The 22,608-nt window shown below is 38.2% G+C and overlaps 6 protein-coding genes across 7 annotated transcripts; 5 read left to right on the forward strand and 1 right to left on the reverse strand.

Moving 5' to 3' along the window:
- The first annotated feature begins 179 nt into the window (after positions 1-179).
- LOC104809287 (CRS2-associated factor 2, mitochondrial) lies at positions 180-2,857 on the forward strand. 2 transcript variants are annotated; one of them, XR_771128.2, is made up of 5 exons: positions 180-725; positions 1,331-1,458; positions 1,560-1,785; positions 2,386-2,509; positions 2,603-2,857. XR_771128.2 is itself a non-coding variant. In XM_010535222.2 (5 exons), exons 1-5 carry the CDS (start codon positions 188-190, stop codon positions 2,681-2,683), a joined length of 1,101 nt encoding a protein of 366 aa, XP_010533524.1. In that variant the 5' UTR covers positions 182-187; the 3' UTR covers positions 2,684-2,857. The 2 variants fall into 2 exon arrangements, 1 of the variants encoding a protein (XP_010533524.1); XM_010535222.2 differs by having other exon boundaries at positions 182-725; positions 2,382-2,509.
- Positions 2,858-6,231: 3,374 nt separating this feature from the next.
- Positions 6,232-8,187, forward strand: LOC104809288 (50S ribosomal protein L24, chloroplastic). Its single transcript, XM_010535223.2, has 4 exons — positions 6,232-6,395; positions 6,976-7,014; positions 7,321-7,551; positions 7,794-8,187. Exons 1-4 carry the CDS (start codon positions 6,282-6,284, stop codon positions 8,010-8,012), a joined length of 603 nt encoding a protein of 200 aa, XP_010533525.1. The 5' UTR covers positions 6,232-6,281; the 3' UTR covers positions 8,013-8,187.
- Positions 8,188-9,068: 881 nt separating this feature from the next.
- Positions 9,069-9,941, reverse strand: LOC104809289. Its single transcript, XM_010535224.2, has one exon. It carries the CDS (start codon positions 9,672-9,674, stop codon positions 9,249-9,251), a length of 426 nt encoding a protein of 141 aa, XP_010533526.1. The 5' UTR covers positions 9,675-9,941; the 3' UTR covers positions 9,069-9,248.
- A 1,078-nt stretch (positions 9,942-11,019) lies between these two features.
- LOC104809290 (protein NTM1-like 9) lies at positions 11,020-14,377 on the forward strand. Its single transcript, XM_010535225.2, has 6 exons — positions 11,020-11,334; positions 11,597-11,874; positions 11,952-12,266; positions 12,363-12,728; positions 12,972-13,565; positions 14,037-14,377. Exons 1-6 carry the CDS (start codon positions 11,112-11,114, stop codon positions 14,193-14,195), a joined length of 1,935 nt encoding a protein of 644 aa, XP_010533527.1. The 5' UTR covers positions 11,020-11,111; the 3' UTR covers positions 14,196-14,377.
- A 4,125-nt stretch (positions 14,378-18,502) lies between these two features.
- Positions 18,503-20,374, forward strand: LOC104809291 (heavy metal-associated isoprenylated plant protein 21). Its single transcript, XM_010535227.1, has 3 exons — positions 18,503-18,927; positions 19,632-19,707; positions 19,891-20,374. Exons 1-3 carry the CDS (start codon positions 18,775-18,777, stop codon positions 20,211-20,213), a joined length of 552 nt encoding a protein of 183 aa, XP_010533529.1. The 5' UTR covers positions 18,503-18,774; the 3' UTR covers positions 20,214-20,374.
- Positions 20,375-21,655: 1,281 nt separating this feature from the next.
- LOC104809292 (mitochondrial import inner membrane translocase subunit Tim13) lies at positions 21,656-22,448 on the forward strand. The gene is made up of 2 exons (XM_010535228.2): positions 21,656-21,831; positions 22,295-22,448. Exons 1-2 carry the CDS (start codon positions 21,715-21,717, stop codon positions 22,439-22,441), a joined length of 264 nt encoding a protein of 87 aa, XP_010533530.1. The 5' UTR covers positions 21,656-21,714; the 3' UTR covers positions 22,442-22,448.
- Positions 22,449-22,608: the final 160 nt, after the last annotated feature.

A 22,608-nucleotide genomic window follows, 5' to 3' on the forward strand; every position in this document is an offset into this window, starting at 1 on the left:
GTGGGGTGGGGGGGGGGGGGGGGGGGGTGGGGGTGTAAATTTATAATTACAAATGTTAGTGTGTGAAAAGTGAAATCTCCCATAAGTTTGGTGTTAGGACGTAAAAATAAAAATTACGTTTTAACTCCCTAGTAAAAATAACAATTACGTTTTAACCCCCTCAAATTTAACATTACAGATCAACCCTATGCCACTGTTGGAGAAAAGCATCCCGAGCTCGAAGTCCAAACTCTTCCGAATGCTCTCAGCCGGCAGAATCTTAACCCTATCAAAAGAAATAAAAGATTCAATCTTTGTATGTTATCATGGTGCTCGATTTCTATCTACAGAATCATATGATCCTCCGTTTTCGCCAATCTCCGAACTCACGAAGTCTCCGAGACACAGGACGAAGAAACCCCGACAGGAGCATTCGGAGCCGGTCAAGGACGAGACTGCTCCGTTGACTTCGGATCTTCCGTTTGATTTCAGGTACTCATACTCGGAGACCAACCCGAATGTTCAACCCATCGGATTCCGCGAACCGAAACGGTTTTCTCCGTTCGGACCAGGTCGACTGGACCGGCTATGGACCGGAACATCGGCCCCTGCTCCGCCGGAGGCTGAACGGAACCGCTCAGCGGAGGAGAGGAGGAGGGTTCTCGGTGACCCATTAACGGCGGAAGAGTTGGGGGAGCTTGTTGAACGGTATCGCCATAGTGATTGTTCCCGGCAAATCAATCTGGGTATATCCCCTCTTCCTCGTATTCGAAGTTCATATGGATTTGAGTCGTGTTGAATAGCTTGGTCTTTGCTGATTTTCGTGGAGACGATATGGGTACTTCTGCAAATGCTAGGGTTTGCTTCACTGAAGGTTTTGGTTAGAATATTTGTTTTTTGGTACATCACAGGCTTAAGAGATCGATTAAACTTCGTTGAGGATTATGAGCTATGCTCCTATGTTCAGCAAGTTAGCAACTTTGATGGTTCTTCAATGGAACTGTGGTTTCTTACAGTATCACCAATTTGATGAATTTGGACGGCTTAGTTGACGACTTTTGAAAGGCTTTCTTCAAGTTGCTTCATCCGTTCCTTTGAGCTCCAATGGATTCTCTTATTGGATATTGCTGCTCTGACAATGGCAGATTCTCTTTCTTACTTGGGCTGTTGCAGAATAGTCTAGAGTTTTGGTAAAGGTTATGAAATAGATGAAGCTTATAGTAACAACCTATACAATGCTAGCTGTTGGATTTTCTGATTAGTCACAGATTCTCGGTTCTTGGCTGTGAGATCTCAATCCTTTCTCAACTGAGTTTTGAGATTTGTTAACTCGGTTACATGATTTTATTAGGGAGAGACGGAGTCACTCATAACATGATAGATGACATACACAACCATTGGAGGAGAGCAGAGGCTGTGAGGATTAAATGCTTGGGAGTACCGACTCTTGACATGGACAACATATGCTTCCACCTCGAGGTTACTACAGTTCAACTCAAGACAAGATCCATCCTTGTTTCTAATGCGAATCTGATTTCCGTTTGAAATTGCTTTCTGATATCGTTACTGTGTTTCGATAGGACAAATCAGGAGGGAAGATCATATATAGACAGATCAACATTCTTCTTTTGTACCGGGGCAGGAATTATGATCCCAAAAATAGGCCCGAAATTCCCCTCATGTTGTGGAAGCCTTATCCGCCCATATATCCAAGGCTTGTGAAGAATGTAGCCGATGGTTTAACGTTCGAAGAGACCAAAGAGATGAGAAACCTCGGGCTTCATTCCCCCGCCTTGATGAAACTCAGTAAGTACATATAGACATGTACATACATATACACATGCATACATGCATATATACATATTAGGGATGGGTACGGGTTGGGTACCTAGGAATTTAGGGTTACCCGAACCCAAACTTCACACGAAATACTACGTGAACTCATACCCGTTTTGGTCGTATACCCAAAAAGCGGGTGTCCGCTATAATACTCAACCCGAGATTTAGAGACAAAAAAAAAGAACCAACCCAATTCGTATCCCTATCTAGTGGAGGTATTGTGGAAGGGAATATACTAGGTCACTTTACCCCTACATTTTTAATGTAGAGAAGTGGATTCGAAACCACGATCTCAGACCACACGGTAAATGGTTTCACCGCTGAGCCAAGTCGGTCCTTCAATTGTAATCAAGACACATGTACATTACCTATCTCATACGTTTATACCCGAACCTGAATCCGAATTGTTACGGTTTTCTAAGAATTATACCCAGTCTCAACACATAAGTCTAAATACGGGTTTCCAACTCACGGATCAAGTTAGGCACGCGGATTTTGAGTTTTTTGCCTAGCCCTACTACGTACATACATACTAGTAAGTAGTAATCATGATTTTTATTCAGCTAGGAATGGAGTGTACGTTAATGTCGTGGAAAGAGTAAGGGAGGCATTTGAAAGGGAAGAGGTCGTGAGATTAGACTGCACTCACGTCGGGGCGAGTGATTGCAAAAGGCTGGGCGTTAAGCTAAAGGTACGGCCGCCGAGAACTTAATTTAGATTTTGCCTTGGGTGCCGTTTTCTTCGTTGGGAGACCAATTACGGTTATTGTATGCAACAATTGCAGGATTTGGTTCCTTGTGTTCCAATATTATTCAAGGATGAGCAGATCATACTTTGGAGAGGGAAGAGAGGTCAAGAAGAGTAACTAACGACTCCTCTGTTATCAGATAATCTGATTCAGATTCAGATCAAGTTTTGTATAACCTGACCAAGCCATTAAAAGGCACAAATTCGGTTGTTTGTAATAAGAAATAGGGATAATCGCCGTAAAATATCTGTACTTTTCCCTGATCTCAATTTAATACATGTACTTTTTTAATTACTGAATAATACTTGTACAATTGGTTTTTCTCCAAATAAATCATATACTTTCAAATTATTGCCCAAAAAATACATACCGTCAAATAACCACCACGTAGACAAACGGAAATCCTACGTGGCGACGAAATTCACAAACCTTCATCCTAATTATCGCGTCATGTCATCGACACGTCAGAAATTAAATAAAAATAAATAATTAATAAATTAATTAATAATAATAATTAATTAAATAAATAAAAATCATAAAATAAATAATAAATATATATATACACATACACATATATATACATATATGCATATATACATACGTATATAAATATATACATACACATATATACATATATATATACATATAAACACACATATATATATATACCATATATAAATATATATATATATATATATACATACACATAAATATACATATATATAAATGATAAAAATATACATATACATACACATATACACATACACATATATATATACACATGTTTATATACATACATATAAATACACATATATATATATATATTAATACATATATATAAACATACATATATATACATATACATACATATATATATTGATGAATTTGGACGGCTTAGTTGACGACTTTTGAAAGGCTTTCTTCAAGTTGCTTCATCCGTTCCTTTGAGCTCCAATGGATTCTCTTATTGGATATTGCTGCTCTGACAATGGCAGATTCTCTTTCTTACTTGGGCTGTTGCAGAATAGTCTAGAGTTTTGGTAAAGGTTATGAAATAGATGAAGCTTATAGTAATATATATATTATTTATATATGTATTGATATATATGTGTGTATGTATATATATATTGGTATAAATATATTTAATTAATTAATTAATTATTATTATTAAGTAATTTATTTTTTTATTTAATTTTTATTTAATTTTTGATGTGGCGATGACATGTCGCGATGATTAGGAGAGATGTTAAGAATTTCGCCACCACGTAGGATTTCCGTTTGTCTACGTGGCGATTATTTGACGGTAGGTATTTTTTGACCAATAATTTAAAAGTATACGATTTATTTGGAAAAAAACCAATTGTAAATGTATTATTCAGTAATTAAAAAAGTACAGGTATTAAATTGAGACCAGGGAAAAGTACAGGTATTTTACGGCGATTCTCCCTAAGAAATATGATGATGATAAAAAATAAAGTGAGACAATTTCGAAGTTTTGGGATCTTCTCATTGAAAAAAACAAAACTGGGTGTGGAAACTCACATATAAATATTTAAGTTTTATAAAAATTTTGATAAATACTAAAAATTATAAAATTTCTATATAAATACCTGAATTTTAGCTTCCTTCAGTATAATGCCTCTGGTGCATGGAATGCCACATTTTTGTTCGAAGTTGGTTGCCCCTTTGGCTTATCATATAATTCTAATTTTAATTCATGAGCAGCAAATCTGCTTAATGCACCAACTATTTCTTTGAATCTAACAATGTCTACATTGTTTACCATGGTCAATGCAGATTTATAAAATATAAACTTTTTAGGTAAACTTACAAGGAGTTTTGCTACTAGTTGTTTGTGTTGGTAGGTCATTCTAAAGACTTCAACCTCATTTGCTAATGCATTTAGCCTTCCACATAATTCTTTGACACTTTCGTTTTCGCATATCTGAAACATATTGAATTGATGATTGATTAGATCTCTCCTTGTACGTTTGACACTTGACGTACCTTCATGAATCAATTCAAGTGTATCCCTGACTTCTTTTGCTGACTTGAATCATTGAATCTGCTTGAATTCATCCTTGTCCACAGTGTTGAAGATGATGGTTATTGCCTTTGAATTCAGTGTCGATGTTCTCTTCTCTTGCGATGTCTATTCAGATATGAGCTTCAAGATCTCCGTCTCATCCTTCACGTCAGTTGGAGCACTTCATCCTTCTTCCACTGAACTTCAAACATCTTCATCAATCCCTTTGATGAGATTCATTGTCTTTACTTTTCAGAAACTATAATTCTCCGAGTCTATAGTTGTATAGTTTTTAATTAAGAGACTAAAACTCTTTTGAGTGAGTCCATATTGTATCTCCCACACGTGCACTGATATGAGAAGATTTGTTCCTACGATCAGTGACCTATTTTGATACCAATTGAAAAAGTTCGCGCCCTCAAAGAATAAACGGAATACTAACAAGTTCTATTCACTTGAGAATAATGTCAAGTACAACTCATGTACAACTCAACGCAGACGAAACTCCTCCTGAGTCCGCCTCCCTACAATGAATTCTATTGATAAAAAAACTTCACAACACTATAAACCACTCACCAAAGGAAAGAGATTTTTTCAATCAGTCTTCCTCTCAGGCACACACTCACTGAAACAACGAGTGCTCACTCATTCACAGAAAAACTCTCTTAAGTGAAAATATACTTTTGCTCTTTGAAGAGCTGATATGCACTTGTGTCTCTTTATATAGGCTCATTTTGTTTGGCCTAGATCTCTACGAATCGATCTGATAATCTTCTCCTTGATTTTCCTCAATTTGGCCTCTATCTCCAATATCTCGTTTCTATCTCAAGTTTTTTGAGTGTTTGACTCTATCTCCAAATCTTCAAGTCTATCTCGAAATCTTTCGAACTCTATCTCTTCAGATTGCTCTCCTGAAATCTCTCAAGTTTGTTGAACCTATAATAACCATTTAACAACCAAACAACAAAATAACACGTGTACAAATAATTGCATTAACAAAATCCATAAAAATTAATAAACTTATAAAATGGTGAAAAACTTTTCGTTTGGCAAATTTGTTCCCAAACTTGCAAAATATATCATTATAATTCCTAAACTTGTTAATTGGTGTTAGAAAAAACCTAAACGATATTCATTTAAAAATCAGTTTGAGAATTATAATGATATATTTTGTAAATTTAGAAATAAATTTATGAAAATAAAAGTTTAGAAATTAGTTTTTAACCATTTTACAAATTAAAATTTTTTTTATAAGTTTTATAAAACACGATATTTTCTCTTTAATTAAAGAATTTGGTGCTTGCTTAATCAATCAAATGTTTAATTATTTGTATCGAGTTTGTTAACCGACTATTTGATTCTCGAGTTAGACTAACTGAAATAGGATCAAATATTTTCCGATTCGTTTAAAAATGATTCGAACTGAAAACCAAACTCAAAACCTATAAACTCATGACAGTATGAACCGGACCGAACTGCACTGTTCCGGCTCGTTTTGCCTGGCATCAAATTTAACATGGATAATGTTGGGCCGTGTACGTAGAAGATAGCGCAGCCCAATAATATTGTTAACTTAATGGAACGTCGTCGTTTCGGTGCCCTCTTCTTTAGCGTTATCCACGTTTTATCGCCAGAGGTAGACGGAGATACTACGGTTGCAGTGTAAGGGGGAGAAGATTACGTCTAAATATGGCGGCCATGCCTGCTCTTCAGAGCTCCTTCACTTCTCATTCTCTCTCCTCCAATTCTTCCTTCTTCGGACATCGTCTCCTTCCCATGCTGTCTCTCTCCTCCGCTTCTCCGGTGAGTCCGAATTCAAATCTCTTGCCCTAGTGTTTTTAGACCGAATGGGTTCGAATTTTTTCTTCCTTTTTTTGACCATTTGCGCTGCGGATGATACAATGGCTACAAGAGCGTTTATTCTTTAGTCTAATGGAATGAGTTTTTCTTTTTCTGGGAAAAATCAAAGCCATTTCGCTTTTTGATGGGCTTTCTAGCTTTGGGGATTTGATTTTCTGTCGCATTATCCATAGTTTATTTTCACTTGTTAACCCTTGGTTTAGGAAACTGCAATTTTGTTGGGATTCAATTGAAACAATCCTATTTGGGGTTTCCTTTGACCCTCTCTACCAATTTACATTCTTCCATACTCTGGTGCTGAATTTGCCATATTTTCCTTCTCTATCGTGTATTTTATTTTCTCTCCATGGATAAAATCTACATGCAATGCGATGCAATGACTTGCTGTTGACAGCCGTAACTAAATGCACCACATGCTGGTTTGTGATATAAATCTCTGTATGTGTAAGTACACGAGGGTTTGGTTTGGCATCTTTGTATATCTGTCCTTACGCTGGTAATTATTTTTTGGTGCTTATCGCAGGTCAAGCCCACTGAGAAACCATGTCTCACTGTTGCAAAGGTTGGCATCTACTTGTTTTGCTTTACCTCATTTTCTGGAATTCAGTCCATGTTCCCTATTTCTTTGTTAGCTTAAGCCAGAAGAAACAGGGCATTAGACTATGCGGATAATGTTTGAGGCTCTTCAGCCGTAAAAGTGAAAGGAAATTCTTAATTTTTGACAGAATAGATTCAAATGCTCTATGGCTTATTATGAGCTGCAAGAGTAGAAAAGCATGTGCGGTTGTTCCTTGAGTTTATCAGTTCACTATTCACTGGCAGCACTGCACATTTATGATGATGACTCTGTTGTATGATTTTCCATCAGCTCAAGCGTTGGGAACGCAAAGAATGCAAACCAAACAGCCTCCCTCTTTTACATAAAATGCATGTCAAGGTTGGAGATACTGTCAAGGTAATATCTGGCCGAGACAAGGGTAAGATCGGGGAGATCTCCAAGATCTTCAAACACAACAGCACCATAGTTGTAAAAGAGATAAACCTCAAAACAAAGCACATGAAGAGCCGAGAGGAGGGGGAACCCGGCCAAATTGTCAAGGTTAGCTCGTTTATATATCATCCTCTATTCTTAAACCGATAAATATATGACATCATTTACAGAAGAATGCCCTTCTTGTTCATTTGGCGGCCTTTCCACACGCCCCTTTTTGCTAAAAGTTGCACTAAACTTTTTATCCATGACTAGTATACGTACACACTCCATATCATCCTTCCTCACTTTCCATGTGTCGAGTTCAAGAACTGAACGATGGGTGTTTGGAAATCTTTCACTGTTTCCAGGTTGAAGCACCGATCCACAGCTCGAACGTGATGCTGTATTCGAAAGAACAGAACTTGGCGAGCCGGGTGGGTCACAAAATCCTTGAAGATGGGCAGAAGGTAAGGTACCTCATAAAAACAGGGGAAATCATCGACAGTGCAGAGACATGGAAGAAACTTAAGGAAACTAAGGATAAAGAAACCACTGAAGTAGCCACCACTTCGGCCGCTGCTTCTTAGCATCTCAATCTCCCTTCTTCTTCGTCTATCTTCCCATTTAGTTCTTCAAGCTGTGTATTACGAGGTTTCTCGGGTTTCCTTGTATTGAACTCTGTGTTTGAAGTCACCTTAGAGTGAAAAGAACGCCAGTTTGCCCCCGTGTTGACAAACTGGTTGACGTCAGGGCTGGGGATAACTTCAGGATTACACCTTTGGCGTAGCATTTGCTATGAACAATACACCTTTAAAACATAAGGAATTATCAAATTAGCATCCTTAATGAAATAGAACGTGTGACATATACACATGCGTAGATTAAAAAAATCCATTAGCGTAGATAAAGAAGACTTAGGTTTTTTTATTGTAAATTCGAAAAAAAAAATCAGAGAAAGAAATGACCGCGAAAGAAAAAGAGAGAGAAGTTCAACAAACGAAACTTATGCGAAATCGAAAAAAATCTAGCAAAATCCGCCGAAATTGAGTGAAAAAGTTTAGAATCGAGAAAAAAAAATAGAGGAATCACCTTCGTCTTCGCCGAATGTGGAGGGCTCAAGTTCGACGGGTGCATCTGGATCGGTCGAAAGAGTAGATCCAACGAGGTTTTCCCTGATACAATTGTAAGTATTTCGGTTGATTTTTCTTTGAACGAATAGGTCGAAAGAGCAGATATGGGTTGAAAATTTAGTTTGGATTTAAAGTTTGAAAAGTGTGGTTGACGAGCAACAGTTGAAATTTGATTTCAGTCGATCATTTGTTCGGAATCGTTGAGATTATGTGATGGTTTAGGGTGATATTCGTGCATAAATGCTATTTTGTCGCATTTGCAATTTAAATTGTAAAGTTTGTAGTGTGAGTAAAATAGTCGTAGTTGCCACAAAATATTATAGAAGTGTTGGGTGCAAAGTATTTTATACATAATAGTATTTGAATATATATTTTAGTTATAAAATGTAACTGAATGCACTCGTTCCATTGTAGTTGGTATGTCTTGTATAAAGATTGATCTTTGCAGATGGCAAAAAATGAGAAAACTTGGTCTAGATCTGTAGCTGAGAAAAGAAGGAGAGAAAGAGGCGGTGAAAGAAGCAGACAAATATAGTGTGGAATAAATCTGGAAGCTTTCAAATTAGACTAAAGGAAGACATGGAGCACGCGTCAAGGTCTTCCTGAAGAGAAAGTGCTTTATATGCATTATTTAGACAGACACGACGAGGCAAAAGGGAAAACATGAGACGATGTATTTGTGGGCAGAGACCATCAATCAGTGTGTTCGTCGCTTCTAGTGGCAGCTTTTCCCTTCTTGGCCCTTGATTCCTTGGTCAAGAAAGGCTTCTCTGTATCGCCACAGATATCGAGATGAACGCCGGGGTCGTGGGTCTCGTACTCGCCTCCCATCATAATGGAGTTGTTCACCGCTTGAAAATTGCTGTTCGCGAACGTGCTCAGGAAATCTAGATTGCCGTCTCTGTCGCTGTCCCCATCGAGCTCCGTCTTCATGGTGGCTCCGATGTTGGAGCCAGAGAGTGTGATCACTCTCACCCCATGTTCGTCCTCGTCCTCCAAGTGGCTGGAGCCTGGCTTGTCTGCCCCCATCTGGCTCAAGGCAGATATCATGTTTCTGAGATCACGGTCAAATGGTTGTCGCTGCCTCTCTCCTTGGCCGCCTGAGTTGCTCAGCTTCATCCTTTTGTTCGTTTAAGGAAAGACAAGCTGACGTTTTTCAATAGAAACAAAAAAAAAAAATGAAATCTGATTGAGAATGAAGAGAGGTGGAATGAGATTACATAAATATATATACATATAGCATACATGTACAAGGAAGATATAAGCTAATGGTGTATTGGAATAAAGGACGAGGGAATTAATTGCCTTCTGGTGCAATCAAAGCATCGGGGCTTGGTTGGAGTCGTCTAAGCCAAGGCAGAATTGCTTTCCAAATGGTTCAAGAATCATTTGGTAATTCTCGCCGCTCAGGTTCGTAATCACTATGGGGATCTTACATTTTAAAAAAGAAAACTAGTGGAATCTCCACGGATGCATTTCCGCGCCGTGATTGTCCGAGAGTTCATGTCCGAAACATTTTGGATCGAGGGGAAGCTCGTCCGTGACCGTCTAAAATCGAACATGCCTAGGAATTTCGGGTCGAGTGCGGGAGAGTCGTACAGCATTGTCCGGATCTGTCCAGAGTCGTCCGGACAGTTTCAGAAGGTTCCAGAACATGTCACAGGTTCGCGAACTTTAGGTGTTGATGAGATTGTGACCCAAATTTCATTTTGCGTTTGGATAGTTACAAATTTCATTTGATTCTCTTCTATCTGTCAGTGATTTTTTTTTCTCTCTTTAGAGTTTTCACGTGAGTCACAGGTACAAATAATCCAGATTTCATGGTCAAACGGACGGAGCGGATCTTCAGCCTTGGCTTCTTGGACTTGGTTAGCATACCGTTCAAACGGGCTCGGACTTGATCGTGGTGGTTAGCACTTGGCAGATTTCTCAGGCCGGAGTTGGACTAGGTCTGTGCGCGCTCGAGCTTAGTCAGCATGCGTCTGCGATAATCTCAGATGTGTCCAACTTCATCTGCATATGTCCTTGATTGAGTCCGGTCTTCACCCGTCTCTCGTGTGTCCGGTCCGTCTTTTCCGCGTGAATCTCGGCCCATGACCGAGAATCTCAGCCTCCTCGTTTTTTTAGGCGTAAGAAAAGATGTTTCTTCAAATTTTAACCTGAAAGAATGAAGTTATGAATCAGTGATCTATCTGCTCATACAAAATTATATCCTTAAAAAACAATAATTGCGGACTTGGTGAAACCTGAGTAGGTTCACAGAGCACGGGGCATTTCAACGTCCTGCCTTGTAAGGATGGAAGAGCACATTGGATGTTCCTTGGCAGTTTTGCATGATTAGTTTTCTGAATTCCTTTCCCAATTGTGTGGGTTAAATAGAATGTTGGGTCAGAGGTTTCATAGAAAGAAGCCCATAGAAACAACAAGACAACAGTGTGTCAGAACAAGTAACATTAATTAAAGCGAAGGAGAAAGAAGGTGAAGCAAAAAAAGAAACAAAGTGGTGAAGAAGACGACCGGTGTTTTCGGCGACGTAGAAAGTCGAGGGCCTCCAAGATGCTCAAACCCTTAGACAGTCGGCAAGAAAAAATGAAACGGGACAAAGAACGAGAGATGGGTGCGATGTCGATGGAGTCGCTTCCTCTTGGGTTTAGATTCAGACCCACCGACGAAGAGCTCATCAACCATTACCTCTGCCTCAAGATCAACGGCCGTCACTCGGATGTCCAAGTCATCCCTGAGGTGGACGTCTGCAAATGGGAGCCATGGGATTTACCTAGTTCGTCGTCTCTCTTCTTCGCTTTTGTTTTACTTTTATATCTATGTGATTCCTTTATTCCTTACTTCTTCTTGGAATAGATTCCTCTTTCGTGATCTGGGATTCTGCTAAAAAATTCCTCCTTTTTTTTTTTCCCGGAAAGGGCGATGTTCTCGAACCCATCCCATTGATCCCGTTGCCCAGAAATGAAGTCGCGTCTTTTTTTCTTCGGTTGCAAATCAATAAGAAAACAAGAGATTGATGAACGAAAATTTGTCGGCAGGTCTCTCGGTGATAAAGACGGACGACCCAGAGTGGTTCTTCTTCTGTCCTCGTGACCGCAAGTACCCAAACGGCCATCGCTCCAACAGAGCCACTGACTCCGGCTACTGGAAAGCCACTGGTAAGGACCGAACCATCAAGTCCAAGAAGACTCTGATTGGCATGAAGAAGACCCTTGTCTTCTACCGCGGCCGAGCTCCCAAGGGCGAGCGCACCAACTGGATTATGCACGAATATCGTCCCACCCAGAAGGAGCTTGATGGCTCTGCCCCCGGCCAGGTCTGCTTATGTTGTTGATGTCTTGCGAGTTTATGTTCTGTCTTGTTTGTGCTCTGCTCACTCTGATCCCTCTGCAGAGTCCCTTTGTTCTGTGTCGACTTTTTCATAAGCCGGAGGATAGGGTTAATGGTGTAAAGTCCGATGAAACTGAACGCATTGGATCAACTCCTAGTACTAGCAAGTCCTTGCCTGATGAAGCCTCCTCAGATCTTGTCCAAGAAACTGCTACCTCTGATTTTGCAATCGAGAAGCCATTAAATGATTCCAAATGGTTCTCTGGAAAGTGTGATGAAGCCAACGCTGATAGTATGCTAACTGACGGGAGATATGACTATGGTCACATGAACTCCGAGGATACCGAAGATTATATGGCACATGAGACTCTGGTTGAGGTAGGACACCGGATAGTGCCTGTGTTTGCAATGTCTTAATAAATGCCGGGACTTCACCCGTTTCCTAATTAATCGTTGCCTGCACATTTTTCCCAGGCCTATGCTCTGCATGGACAGAATCCGAGCCTGAGTTGGCTCACCTGTGAGCCTGTTGATCAAACAGTGCCATTGCATATGGATTCTCCTTATGCTTGTGATTTCGGGGATGATATCGTCGGGTCTCAGTTTCAAAATGGCACTAGCGAATTGGATGTATCCTTAACAGAATTGTTGGATGAGGTATTCAACAACCCAGATGAGTCATCTTGTGAGGAGTCAGCCAGTCAGAAAAACTCAGTTGAACTAAGCGGAATCTCGCCAACCAGAAGTGTGTTGCCACTGCAGTCTGTAGCGCCAGATAATGCTTTCCTTGATGACATTGGTACCTTTAGTGATTCAGATGCTGAGATGGTGCATCTGCAGGTGAGCACATCAAATGCAGAAAATAAATATTTTCTTGGAATCTCAGCCTACATTTTAATACATTTTGCCATCAGTTGTTTGCTCGATCAGAAACCGTCGAAGAATGTGCCAAATGTTCAGTTTTCCCTTTCTCTTTAGTAAAGCCTCTGGACATGTTGAATTAGTTTCTTAGTTTGGGTATCAGTCTGACGTTATTTTGCCATGATGCAAGATTGATCATTGCTTCACTATTTCTATGAACAGTATGATACAGATTTTGGAGCTTCAGGGTGGTACCCTGAGAGGAAGGAATCATTGCAGATGAAAAATTCATTTGGGTCAGTATATGATCAAGTTGTTCAAGATGACGCTTTCTCTGGTTACCCAGCCAGGCCATCACATTATAACCATTTCCTTCATCCTGAGGTGATGAGCAACCAAATGATCCCTGAAAGTAACTTCAGTGACGGGACTGGGATCAAGATTCGGGCCCGACAGCCTCAGAACCGACCAAATGCAGGATTTGTAAACCAGGGCACTGCTCCAAGGAGAATCCGTCTGCAGATGCAGCCTAACGGTGTCCCACCTGTTGAAACGAAGCCAGGTGAAGTTAAAGAGGGAGTGGAGACTCTTGATCAGAATGGTGTGCCTGAGGTGCAGGACAAATATTCTGGTGGATCTGTCTCGAAACCAACATGCATGTTACCCTGTGGCTCGTACCGTGAGCATTATTTGCAGGCGGGAGAAGATGAAATTAAACAGTCAGCCACTGATGAATATGTTGGTAAACCTCAAATCAAGATCAGATCCCAAAGAAGTCGAGACCGAGTGAAACCAGACACTGTCCGGGAGCAGGAGGTAAGTACCAATGATCTACTGTGAGACAAGTCGGTTATGATGTGAATTCGTGAAGTGAGAACATATATCTGGAGTCAATGAACTAATTCGGTGTTGAATTGATTAGATCTAGTGTTTGTTAAAACATTAGGTTAGATATAGCCATGACTCATTAAGCGAAGATGCCAATGGAAGCCTAATGACGTTTTTAATTGGGTGTCTGCGTGCAAAATTTCTGCACCAGGGAATCTTACGAAATGTTAGGGCTAGAAATTTGATTTCCGTTGAGTGCAAAAGGCTATCTGGGATTGCATCTGCAAACGAAAGATTGAGAAATGTAAGTGAGCTATATGTGAAAGGGAGCGTTTTTGCATAGATCCACTGGTTTGGACAGAACAAAAATACCTTGGAGACCATTTACGTTCCCATTAGGCGGGCGAGGTGATGTCTCAAAATAAGAAGGTTAATAAGAGTGTGTTTGCAATGGTGCAGGCATCAGATGAAACCGCAGGGCAAACATGGTGTGGCTCAGAAGAGACTGAGGTGGTGAAGAGAAGAGAGCGTGGAGTGTGGGCTGCAGTGGCTGCGGCTGTAGCTGCGGCAGCGGTGGTGGTGGGAGTGATGGGGTGGTGGATGAGCCTGGGCTCATGACAGGAGGCTTTGTGTCATTGAGATGTTGTGTATTATATAATACATGTCAAAGTAGAGAGAAATGTGTAACCTATCTTGTGTAGGAAAAAGTGTTATGTATAGTAGGGGGAACCCGTAAAGAGATCATGTTGCCTTATAACACGTTATATATAAAGAATGCCCATCATCTGGATTTTGCTTGACATATATGTAATCAAAAGTGATGGTTTTTCGCCAAAACTAAATTTGGGGGAAGCTTCCGACAATATCCTATGATTTGGAAACTATTTCAGTTTATCTATCTGTCCAAATAATTAAGGGGTAATATCGCCGTTGGTTCAAGGCAGCAGCCCCTAGTTCCAGAGCCTGTTTCAGTGGTGGTTTGCGTGGGCATACATATATACATACACACATACGATATATATACATATATATGCAAAACTTACATACATGTATATGTATGTGTGTATATTAGAGGTGTCAATTTCGAAGTCCGGTCCATCCTCATCCGAAAAATATCGGATTTTGAGTCTAAATTTGTAGTTCCGAATCAAATCGAGTTCAAATCGGGTTTTTGATTGGCCCGAAAATTCGATTTAATTTAAAAAATAAATACAAAAAATGTCAAAATATACATAATAAAGACGTCGAACCGGCTGGTCCGATCCGACCCGAGCCTGAATTCGAGTTCAATAAGGTTGCGTGGAGACTTCGGTTTGTTTGGGTCGCCCGTTTGATATCTTAATTTATATATGTATATGGATAGAGATGTAAAAATAAAGGCCTCGAACGGACCATTTCATGGTTCGTCGAACTCGCTCATCTCAGAACTTGTGGCTATGGCGAGTTGGCTCGTTAACTCATTTATAAATATCTTCAAAATGTCAGCTCAATTCGTCAAAAAATGGGTCGGTAACAAACCAAGAAATAACTAAATTATTTTGGAGCCGCCGAGATAGTCTGTTGGCTCATCGTGTAACTAAATTATTTGCACCAAAGAATATACACAGCCTAATACCAATAAACCATTTTTTTCTCCAACTTATATTATTGAAAATTATGAAGACTTTCACTTGCTATAAAGTTTAAATATTAGTATATTTTTTATTTGCATTGGATTTATCGATTTCTTATTATATTGGAAGAAGATTTTATTGAAAATTAAAATACGGAAGTAAAAAAACAGAAAATTGTTTATCACTACATCTCTTCTTTTTTTTTCTCTTTACAATAAAAATAATTCATATATTTATAGAAAATAATAACAAAATAATTTAAAAAATAAGTTTACAAAGAAATATTACATGATGAAAACAAATAAATCAAGAGATAATTGACACAATTATCATTATTTATTAATTGATTTTATATTTTTTATTTCTCTCAAGTATCTTCATAATCAATTTCGAACTTCTTACATGTATATTTGTTTTCTCATTTCAACATTCCTCTCTCAAAATTGATTTGGTGATAATGTAAAAAATCAATATTGGAGAAAATATCTAAAATTATTCAAAAACACAGTGAGTAATTCATTATTAATAGAATAATTCATACTAGTCTGGTTTTTGAAAGTTTTGATCCATCTTCAAATAAGTTCTTTTGATCATGAAGTCCTATATTCATCTCTTTTTATCATAATATTTCATTTGATCTTAGAGTTTTTTTTGTTTTGACTCCTGTTGTCATAGTACCTCATTTGATTTTGAATTTTTTTTTCACTTTAAACCACTTGCATATATAAATATTAAGAATTGAAAAACGAAGAGAGTAAAAAATAAAAACCAAGAAAAAAAGAAACATATATATCAGATCGTAACATTACTCTAATACCATATTAAAAATTAAAATAGAAAAACAAAAGAAAAGAAGAAGAACAGAAAATCGTTTATTACTATATCTGTTTATAATAAAAATAATTCATATATTTATAAAAAACAATAACGAAATACTTAACGGAAAAAGTTTATAAAAAATAATATATAATGAAAACAAATAAATGAAAAGATAATTGATATAATTATCATAATTTATTTTTTTGGTAAAAACAATTATCATAATTTATTAATTGATTTTGTGTATTTAACTTATATCAATCATCCTCATAGTTTTTTTCTATTAAAACTTTGAACGTGTGTATGTATATAGTGTAATAATTTCTATTTTTCCTAGTCCGTTGAACACATGGGTGCAAACGTTTATCCATCGTCTCAATATACGTGGGACCTCCCATCAATTTTCTTGAATACATAAATAACTAAATAAAGGTCTTATAATAATATTGTAACACATCTTGGTATTAGTATATATTTCAAGAAAATTTAACAAGTTAAGCCGATTCGTATTGGCATTCTTGCTTTATAATTTATATAACCCTGCAACGCTCTTAAGGCTTCCGTAATGTCGTCCCTACAATACATACAGAGAGATCTTTTTCTTTAATTAAAAAGAACATTAAAATTATAAAATTATATTCGAGTGTATATAAACTAGGTAAAATTAATACCATTCGCCTATAAAATAAACGGACAGCGGTGAAATCGAAACGGGTATCTATGCGATGAATGTATAATCATCACTATATTGTCTCTTGATCATCTATATGATTAATAAATATACCTTTGCATCAATATATTGCACATTTCTCGGGAAAAAAGTGGGAAAGCTTAGCATATATAAGAGTATGGCAAATTCGGGATTAAAAAATCTCTAGGTGGATAAGGTTTTCCATGAATTAAGGGTTGAAACACACACTACGCATGAATTTGAGATGTATATAATATTTAATATGAATAGTGATACCAACCACTTTTCTCAATATTATACTAATCCCAAAAGCTCCCTCCCACTCACTCGATAATAGTTAGGTAAAGCCCAATCATAATATTCTCCCTTAGAAAAACTTCTAAAGTTTTTTTTTTGATAATCAGTTTCCAAACCTTTTGATTCGACTACATCTATCCTAGAATCGGGACCAATCTTTGTATATAGACCATTTTGGTCCAGAAATTACATCCATCCTTACCGGTGTAATCGAATTCAGGATCTTTAAAATGACTTTATCACCTCCCAACCACTGAATTACAAACTGTTGGATTAAAAAAACTTCCAAAGTTACTAATGCTACGACAAAAGGCCTTCATATTCTTCTATGTTCAGAATTTATGAATTTTTGAAAGATGGAACACAGTTTAACAAACTCAAAATGAGCATCGAAAGTTTCTGATGAGATATATACACTAATGAAAGTTTTTTTTTGATAACCGAATATCGTAGGTTGAAGTCCAGACTAATGTCAGGGACGGGTCAACCATGTGATTTGAATTATGCGCTCCTTTTTCAACTAGAGACTTGAGCACGGGATGTGGGAGACGTTTTGCGTTCCCGTTTTACCGATTGAGCTAAAAGTTAATTTTGATAATAGAGAAAAACTGAAAAAATCTCTAATTAAGGCTAAGTATTAATTGGGAGGACCGCAAAACAGGCATGGAGAGGCTTCAGCGTGGGAGATATTTTAATGTATAGGAAAAAAAGGTAGGGATCAAGAGTATCGTTCTTGTGGGGGGGGGGAGAGAAAGCTGACTAAGGTGTTTCAGGAGGAATATGTAATGAAATAATGTAAACAGCTTTTAATATTTGGAATCTTGGAATCGGAATATCATTCAGTGTCGGTGTGCGTGTGAAGCAGCGGCACATGCTCATCCTCTTGTGTTTGCATTTTTAACGTACGATCACCAGCAGTGGCCTAATCGATCGATTCGAACCTTATGATTCTCTCCTAGACACAGAGCCACAAATATCAATGTGAAACACATCCTTCAATCTATGTCACGATACATATGCGTGGGAATATCGCGTTTGCTGGGATTTTTCTGGTTCGGATGACATGACACGTGGCACTCATCGTTTTCAATGTATGGAATATATTAATGTTTTTTTAAATCTAAAAAAGAGAGATTTTCAGGAATATATCATCATATCGACTTTGCATCAAAACCCTGTGACCCAAAGAGCGATATATATGTCATCCGACTTGTGTTGGTAAATTTTTATTTTATATGAATAAGAAATGATTGCATATATAGTGCAGTGACCAAGGCCATTTAATTTCTGTATCCCAATTCATCCATATATCACGCGAGCATATATTATATTGTTTAGGTTTAGCACCTCTATACTAAACCCTAGGTAGGGGGTGACCCACCCAGACAGAGAACTTAGGCTTATTAGAGATTTAGAATCATCATTGAAATGGCCCTACATTTACCATTCATCAAATTTTAAATTTTTTATGCAAACATTTATTTATGAATTATTATCATCCAGTTGCAAAGTCATGGGCGCCCCTTACATTGCTTATAAACCCATCTTACCCACTGAAGTAGTGTTGTGTTATGTCTTTGGAATATATTATCTCGTAGAGATAACAAGGAAAGCGATTCCAAAGGAATATCTTTTCCTCGATCTTATGTGAACCCTTCATGCAATTCCTCGGGGTGATTGTTTACATATATGCATATATAACTTGCTCCTTAAGTTTTTGATCTGAGATATTATATCTTCCTGGTTGTAGCGTGTGTTATATATAGACTTGGGAGAGATGGGTAGTTCAATAACAAGGGGTTTAAGCTCCATAATATCGACCATAGCGTACTGTTTGTCCCTTGGGTATCCAGAGAAGAAGCCAAAGATCAAAAGGGTCAGCCACATCAACTACTACGCCATGCCAAGGGGTCGCCCACTTTCTTTACAGGTTTGCTCGTTTCCTTTTCTTTCTCCCCTCTTTTAAAAAGAAGAAGAAAAAAAAAACTTAATCTTGGCGTGTTCCGGAAGCGGAAGGGGGCTGTCCTAAAGAGAGTTATTAACCCCCAGATCAATTCTCTCCCTACTCGACGCTATTAGATCATATATCTCGCAGTTCGTAATCGTTTCTATTTAGTATCACTATCATCCTTGAGCCAAGTTAACCTTTTTATGATCAATATGTTGGACCTTTGCAGCGTACATAGATTTACGTGCAACGCCAAAACATTTGAATTAGAAGACTATATATGTAAATGTATACTGGCAAGGGATTTTTCTAGATTCTTTGATGTAGTGGGACAGGTTAATTAATCAGTACTAGGATTAAATTTCTGGGGCTCGTTTGGATCGCGAATCTAACATTCCCGGGGACAAGAATTTGAAAGTAATTAGCGTTCCTTAACCCTTTGGGCTTCCTAAAAGATTCTCACGAAAAAGGAATGATAAAGGAGAGTTTCGAGAAAGTATAACTTCAGGGGACATGCGTCTTCTGACGAAAATTAAAAGCTTTTGAGCGGAATCGGACCATTCCGATGCCGAATATCATCTCTGTCTCAAGAATATGGATGTTGCTGCTAGCTAGTTTTTTTTTTTTTTTGGTGAATATGTACAAGTTCTGATATATTAAATTAGATTTCCGTGTGATTGAGACAGACCATAGATCTGAAGGTTAGGATGTGCTGCTCGGGCTGCGAACGAGTCATCAAGAACGCCATTTACAAGCTCAGGGGTAGGTCAAAATGTTCATGTATTTTTGCTTGGGATAGTTAAGAATTCATTCCCGACATAAGACAAGGGTAACTCAACGATGCGTGGCCAGTAGAAGTCGACTGATATGCGAGTTAGGAGAGTTAAAGTTTGCAACTTTACGCCTTACTAGAGAAATGACTGAGTTGGTGGATTGTGAAAACAGGGGTGGACTCAGTGGAGGTGAACCTGGAGATGGAAAGAGGGACGGTGGTTGGGTATGTGGAGAGGAACAAGCTCCTGAAGGCTGTCCGAAGGGCCGGGAAGAGGGCTGAGTTTTGGCCCTACCCCGACATCCCTCTCTATTTCACTTCGGCGGAAAATTACTACAAAGACACCACCAAGGAGTACAAGGAGAGCTACAATTACTACCGCCATGGCTACAACATGAGCGACCGCCACGGCCACGTTCATGTCACCCATCGCGGTGACGACAAAGTCAGCAACTTTTTCAACGACGACAACGTCAACTCCTGTCGTATTATTTGATCTCCTTGTATTTCGTCATATCCAATATCCACTACTGGTGGACAATCATTGAAGCTCCCTCCAGCTACATGTATATCACAACTGCCATTCAATTACAACCTTGTAGTAGTACTACTACTAAAATGTGTTAGTTGGCCGTTGGGTCGTATGGGTTTGGTCTAGCTGGCATTTGTGTCCACGATATTCAGGAGGGTTTTGCTTTGTTAGATAGATGAAGACTAAGGAGCGTTACACAGCCAAGCGACTAAACTATAGGCTATGAGACATGTGAATACCCCTTTCGGCCCAAATGGCCTGATAGAGCAGAAAACATGTTTGTGTCTCAACCGGCTCAACATCCACGGGAACATATCATACCATATATACTAAGAGGCGATGGTCACATGCCCATGTCAAAAGAGGAAGAGGCCTAAGGTTTCTTCAAAAAGAGAAGGGTAGAAGAGAGATGCAAATTATTTATCACGCCCCTCAAATCAATTGTGTTTGACATAGTTCATTTTCTTCTAAAAAAATGGATTGGAACGCCTCATCATTCAAACTCCATATATATGATGACTGTTTGAGTTTGAATTCTGAAATATCTGAACTTTTAAAAATTCTATATAAATACCTAGATTTTTAAAAAAATTTCCAAATAAATACAAATTTTAGGTATTTTTCAAATAAAAATAGGTGATATCATTAACAGATTTTGGGTTTATTTGAGAGTTTTTCAGAAGTCTAGACATTTATGTAGGATTTTAGAAAAGTTCAGGTATTTCTATGAAAATTTTATAATTCATATATGTATCTCGGATTTTTATAAAAGTTTAGATATTCATATACTATTTATCTATTTATTTATTATTACTTTATTATTTTTAAATTTTATGTGATATAAACATTTGGATAAAAAAGTATTTATTTATTTAAATTTTTATATTACTGTTTTGATGTCAAAATATGAATATAGATGTTATTATTTTATATGTTAAGATAATTATGATAGTATTTTATGTTATATTTTGCTTGAATATTTTTTATTATAAATGAATTGATTTTTTTAATATTAATAACCAATTTCAATCTGAAATCCAATCGAATCTTTATTAGGTTATAGTTTAGTTATAGTTTTAAACAGATAAAATTGAATCGAATTGAATCAAATCGAATAAAATTAATTAACCGTTTGATTATAATTTTGTATAATACAAAATAATCGTAACCCATTAACGCGTTAGTCCACCCCACGTGAAACCACGGAATTTTGATTTAACTATAAAACACAATGTAATTTTTAAGCCCAAAGATTAAAAAGAACCCTAAATTTGCAATGCATCGACTGCAACGGCACCAGCAATTAAATGACAAAAATTGGGCTATTAATGGGCCGAAAATGGTCTATTTAGAATTGAGACTGGGCTTTAAGAGCTCAATAGTAGGCAAAAGCCATAAAGGAGACATCATTGCTAAAGGGGTTTTCCGTCGGGGCTCGATTAGGGTTTTGTCGAGGGAGAGAGAGATGGACTCGTTCTCGTCGGCGCCGATGGGTTCTGGATCGCCGCAGATGTCGACTGAGCAAATTATGGATCAGGTCAAGACTCAGCTCGCTCAGGCTTACGCCGAGGAGTTCATCGAGGTTTCTCCTTTCTCTTTCTGTGCTCTTTTGTGCTCTGTCTTAAGGGACCTCAGTGCAATGCAAGTAGTCGCCCTTAGATGTTTCCTCCTCCGACCTATCGATTTAGCTTCTTTTTGCTTCATGTTTCCGTATATAATTGAATAAGTATTGTATTTTTCCTCGGTTGATCTTTTGATTAGACGGATTCCCGGGATATGCAGTACGCTGTTTTTGATGTGTCGCTCCGAAAGAAACTATTCAATCAAAACCTGAACTGTATAGTAACTTTTGTCACAATAAATCCTGATGTTTGATCATAAATATATGTATTTTTGTCTGTGTGGCCTTGACTTGCATGTTCTGTGTGACACTCTTTTTATCTAGTGAGAACGAAGTTCTTATGACAGAGCATTGGCTTTCCTTTTAATTCCTTGTGAGAACGAAGATGTGTTCTAATCCAAGTATTCATGATCATGTTGGGCAGACGCTGAGAGAAAAGTGTTTCAGCAAATGCATAACGAAACCAGGATCAAGCCTCAGCGGGAACGAGAGCAGCTGCGTTTCGAGATGCGTCGATCGCTACATCGAGGCCACGGGAATCATCAGCCAATCCCTCTTCAGCCAACGTTGATCGGAAGTGGCCAGTAGAAGTCGACTGATATGCGAGTTAGGAGAGTTAAAGTTTGCAACTTTACGCCTTACTAGAGAAATGACTGAGTTGGTGGATTGTGAAAACAGGGGTGGACTCTTGTTGTGTTTAACTGCAATGACTCCTCTGCCTTAATATCCACCCACCCA

Source organism: Tarenaya hassleriana, unplaced genomic scaffold (assembly GCF_000463585.1).
Source record: "Tarenaya hassleriana unplaced genomic scaffold, ASM46358v1 Cleome16, whole genome shotgun sequence".
Classification (NCBI taxonomy): Eukaryota; Viridiplantae; Streptophyta; class Magnoliopsida; order Brassicales; family Cleomaceae; genus Tarenaya; species Tarenaya hassleriana.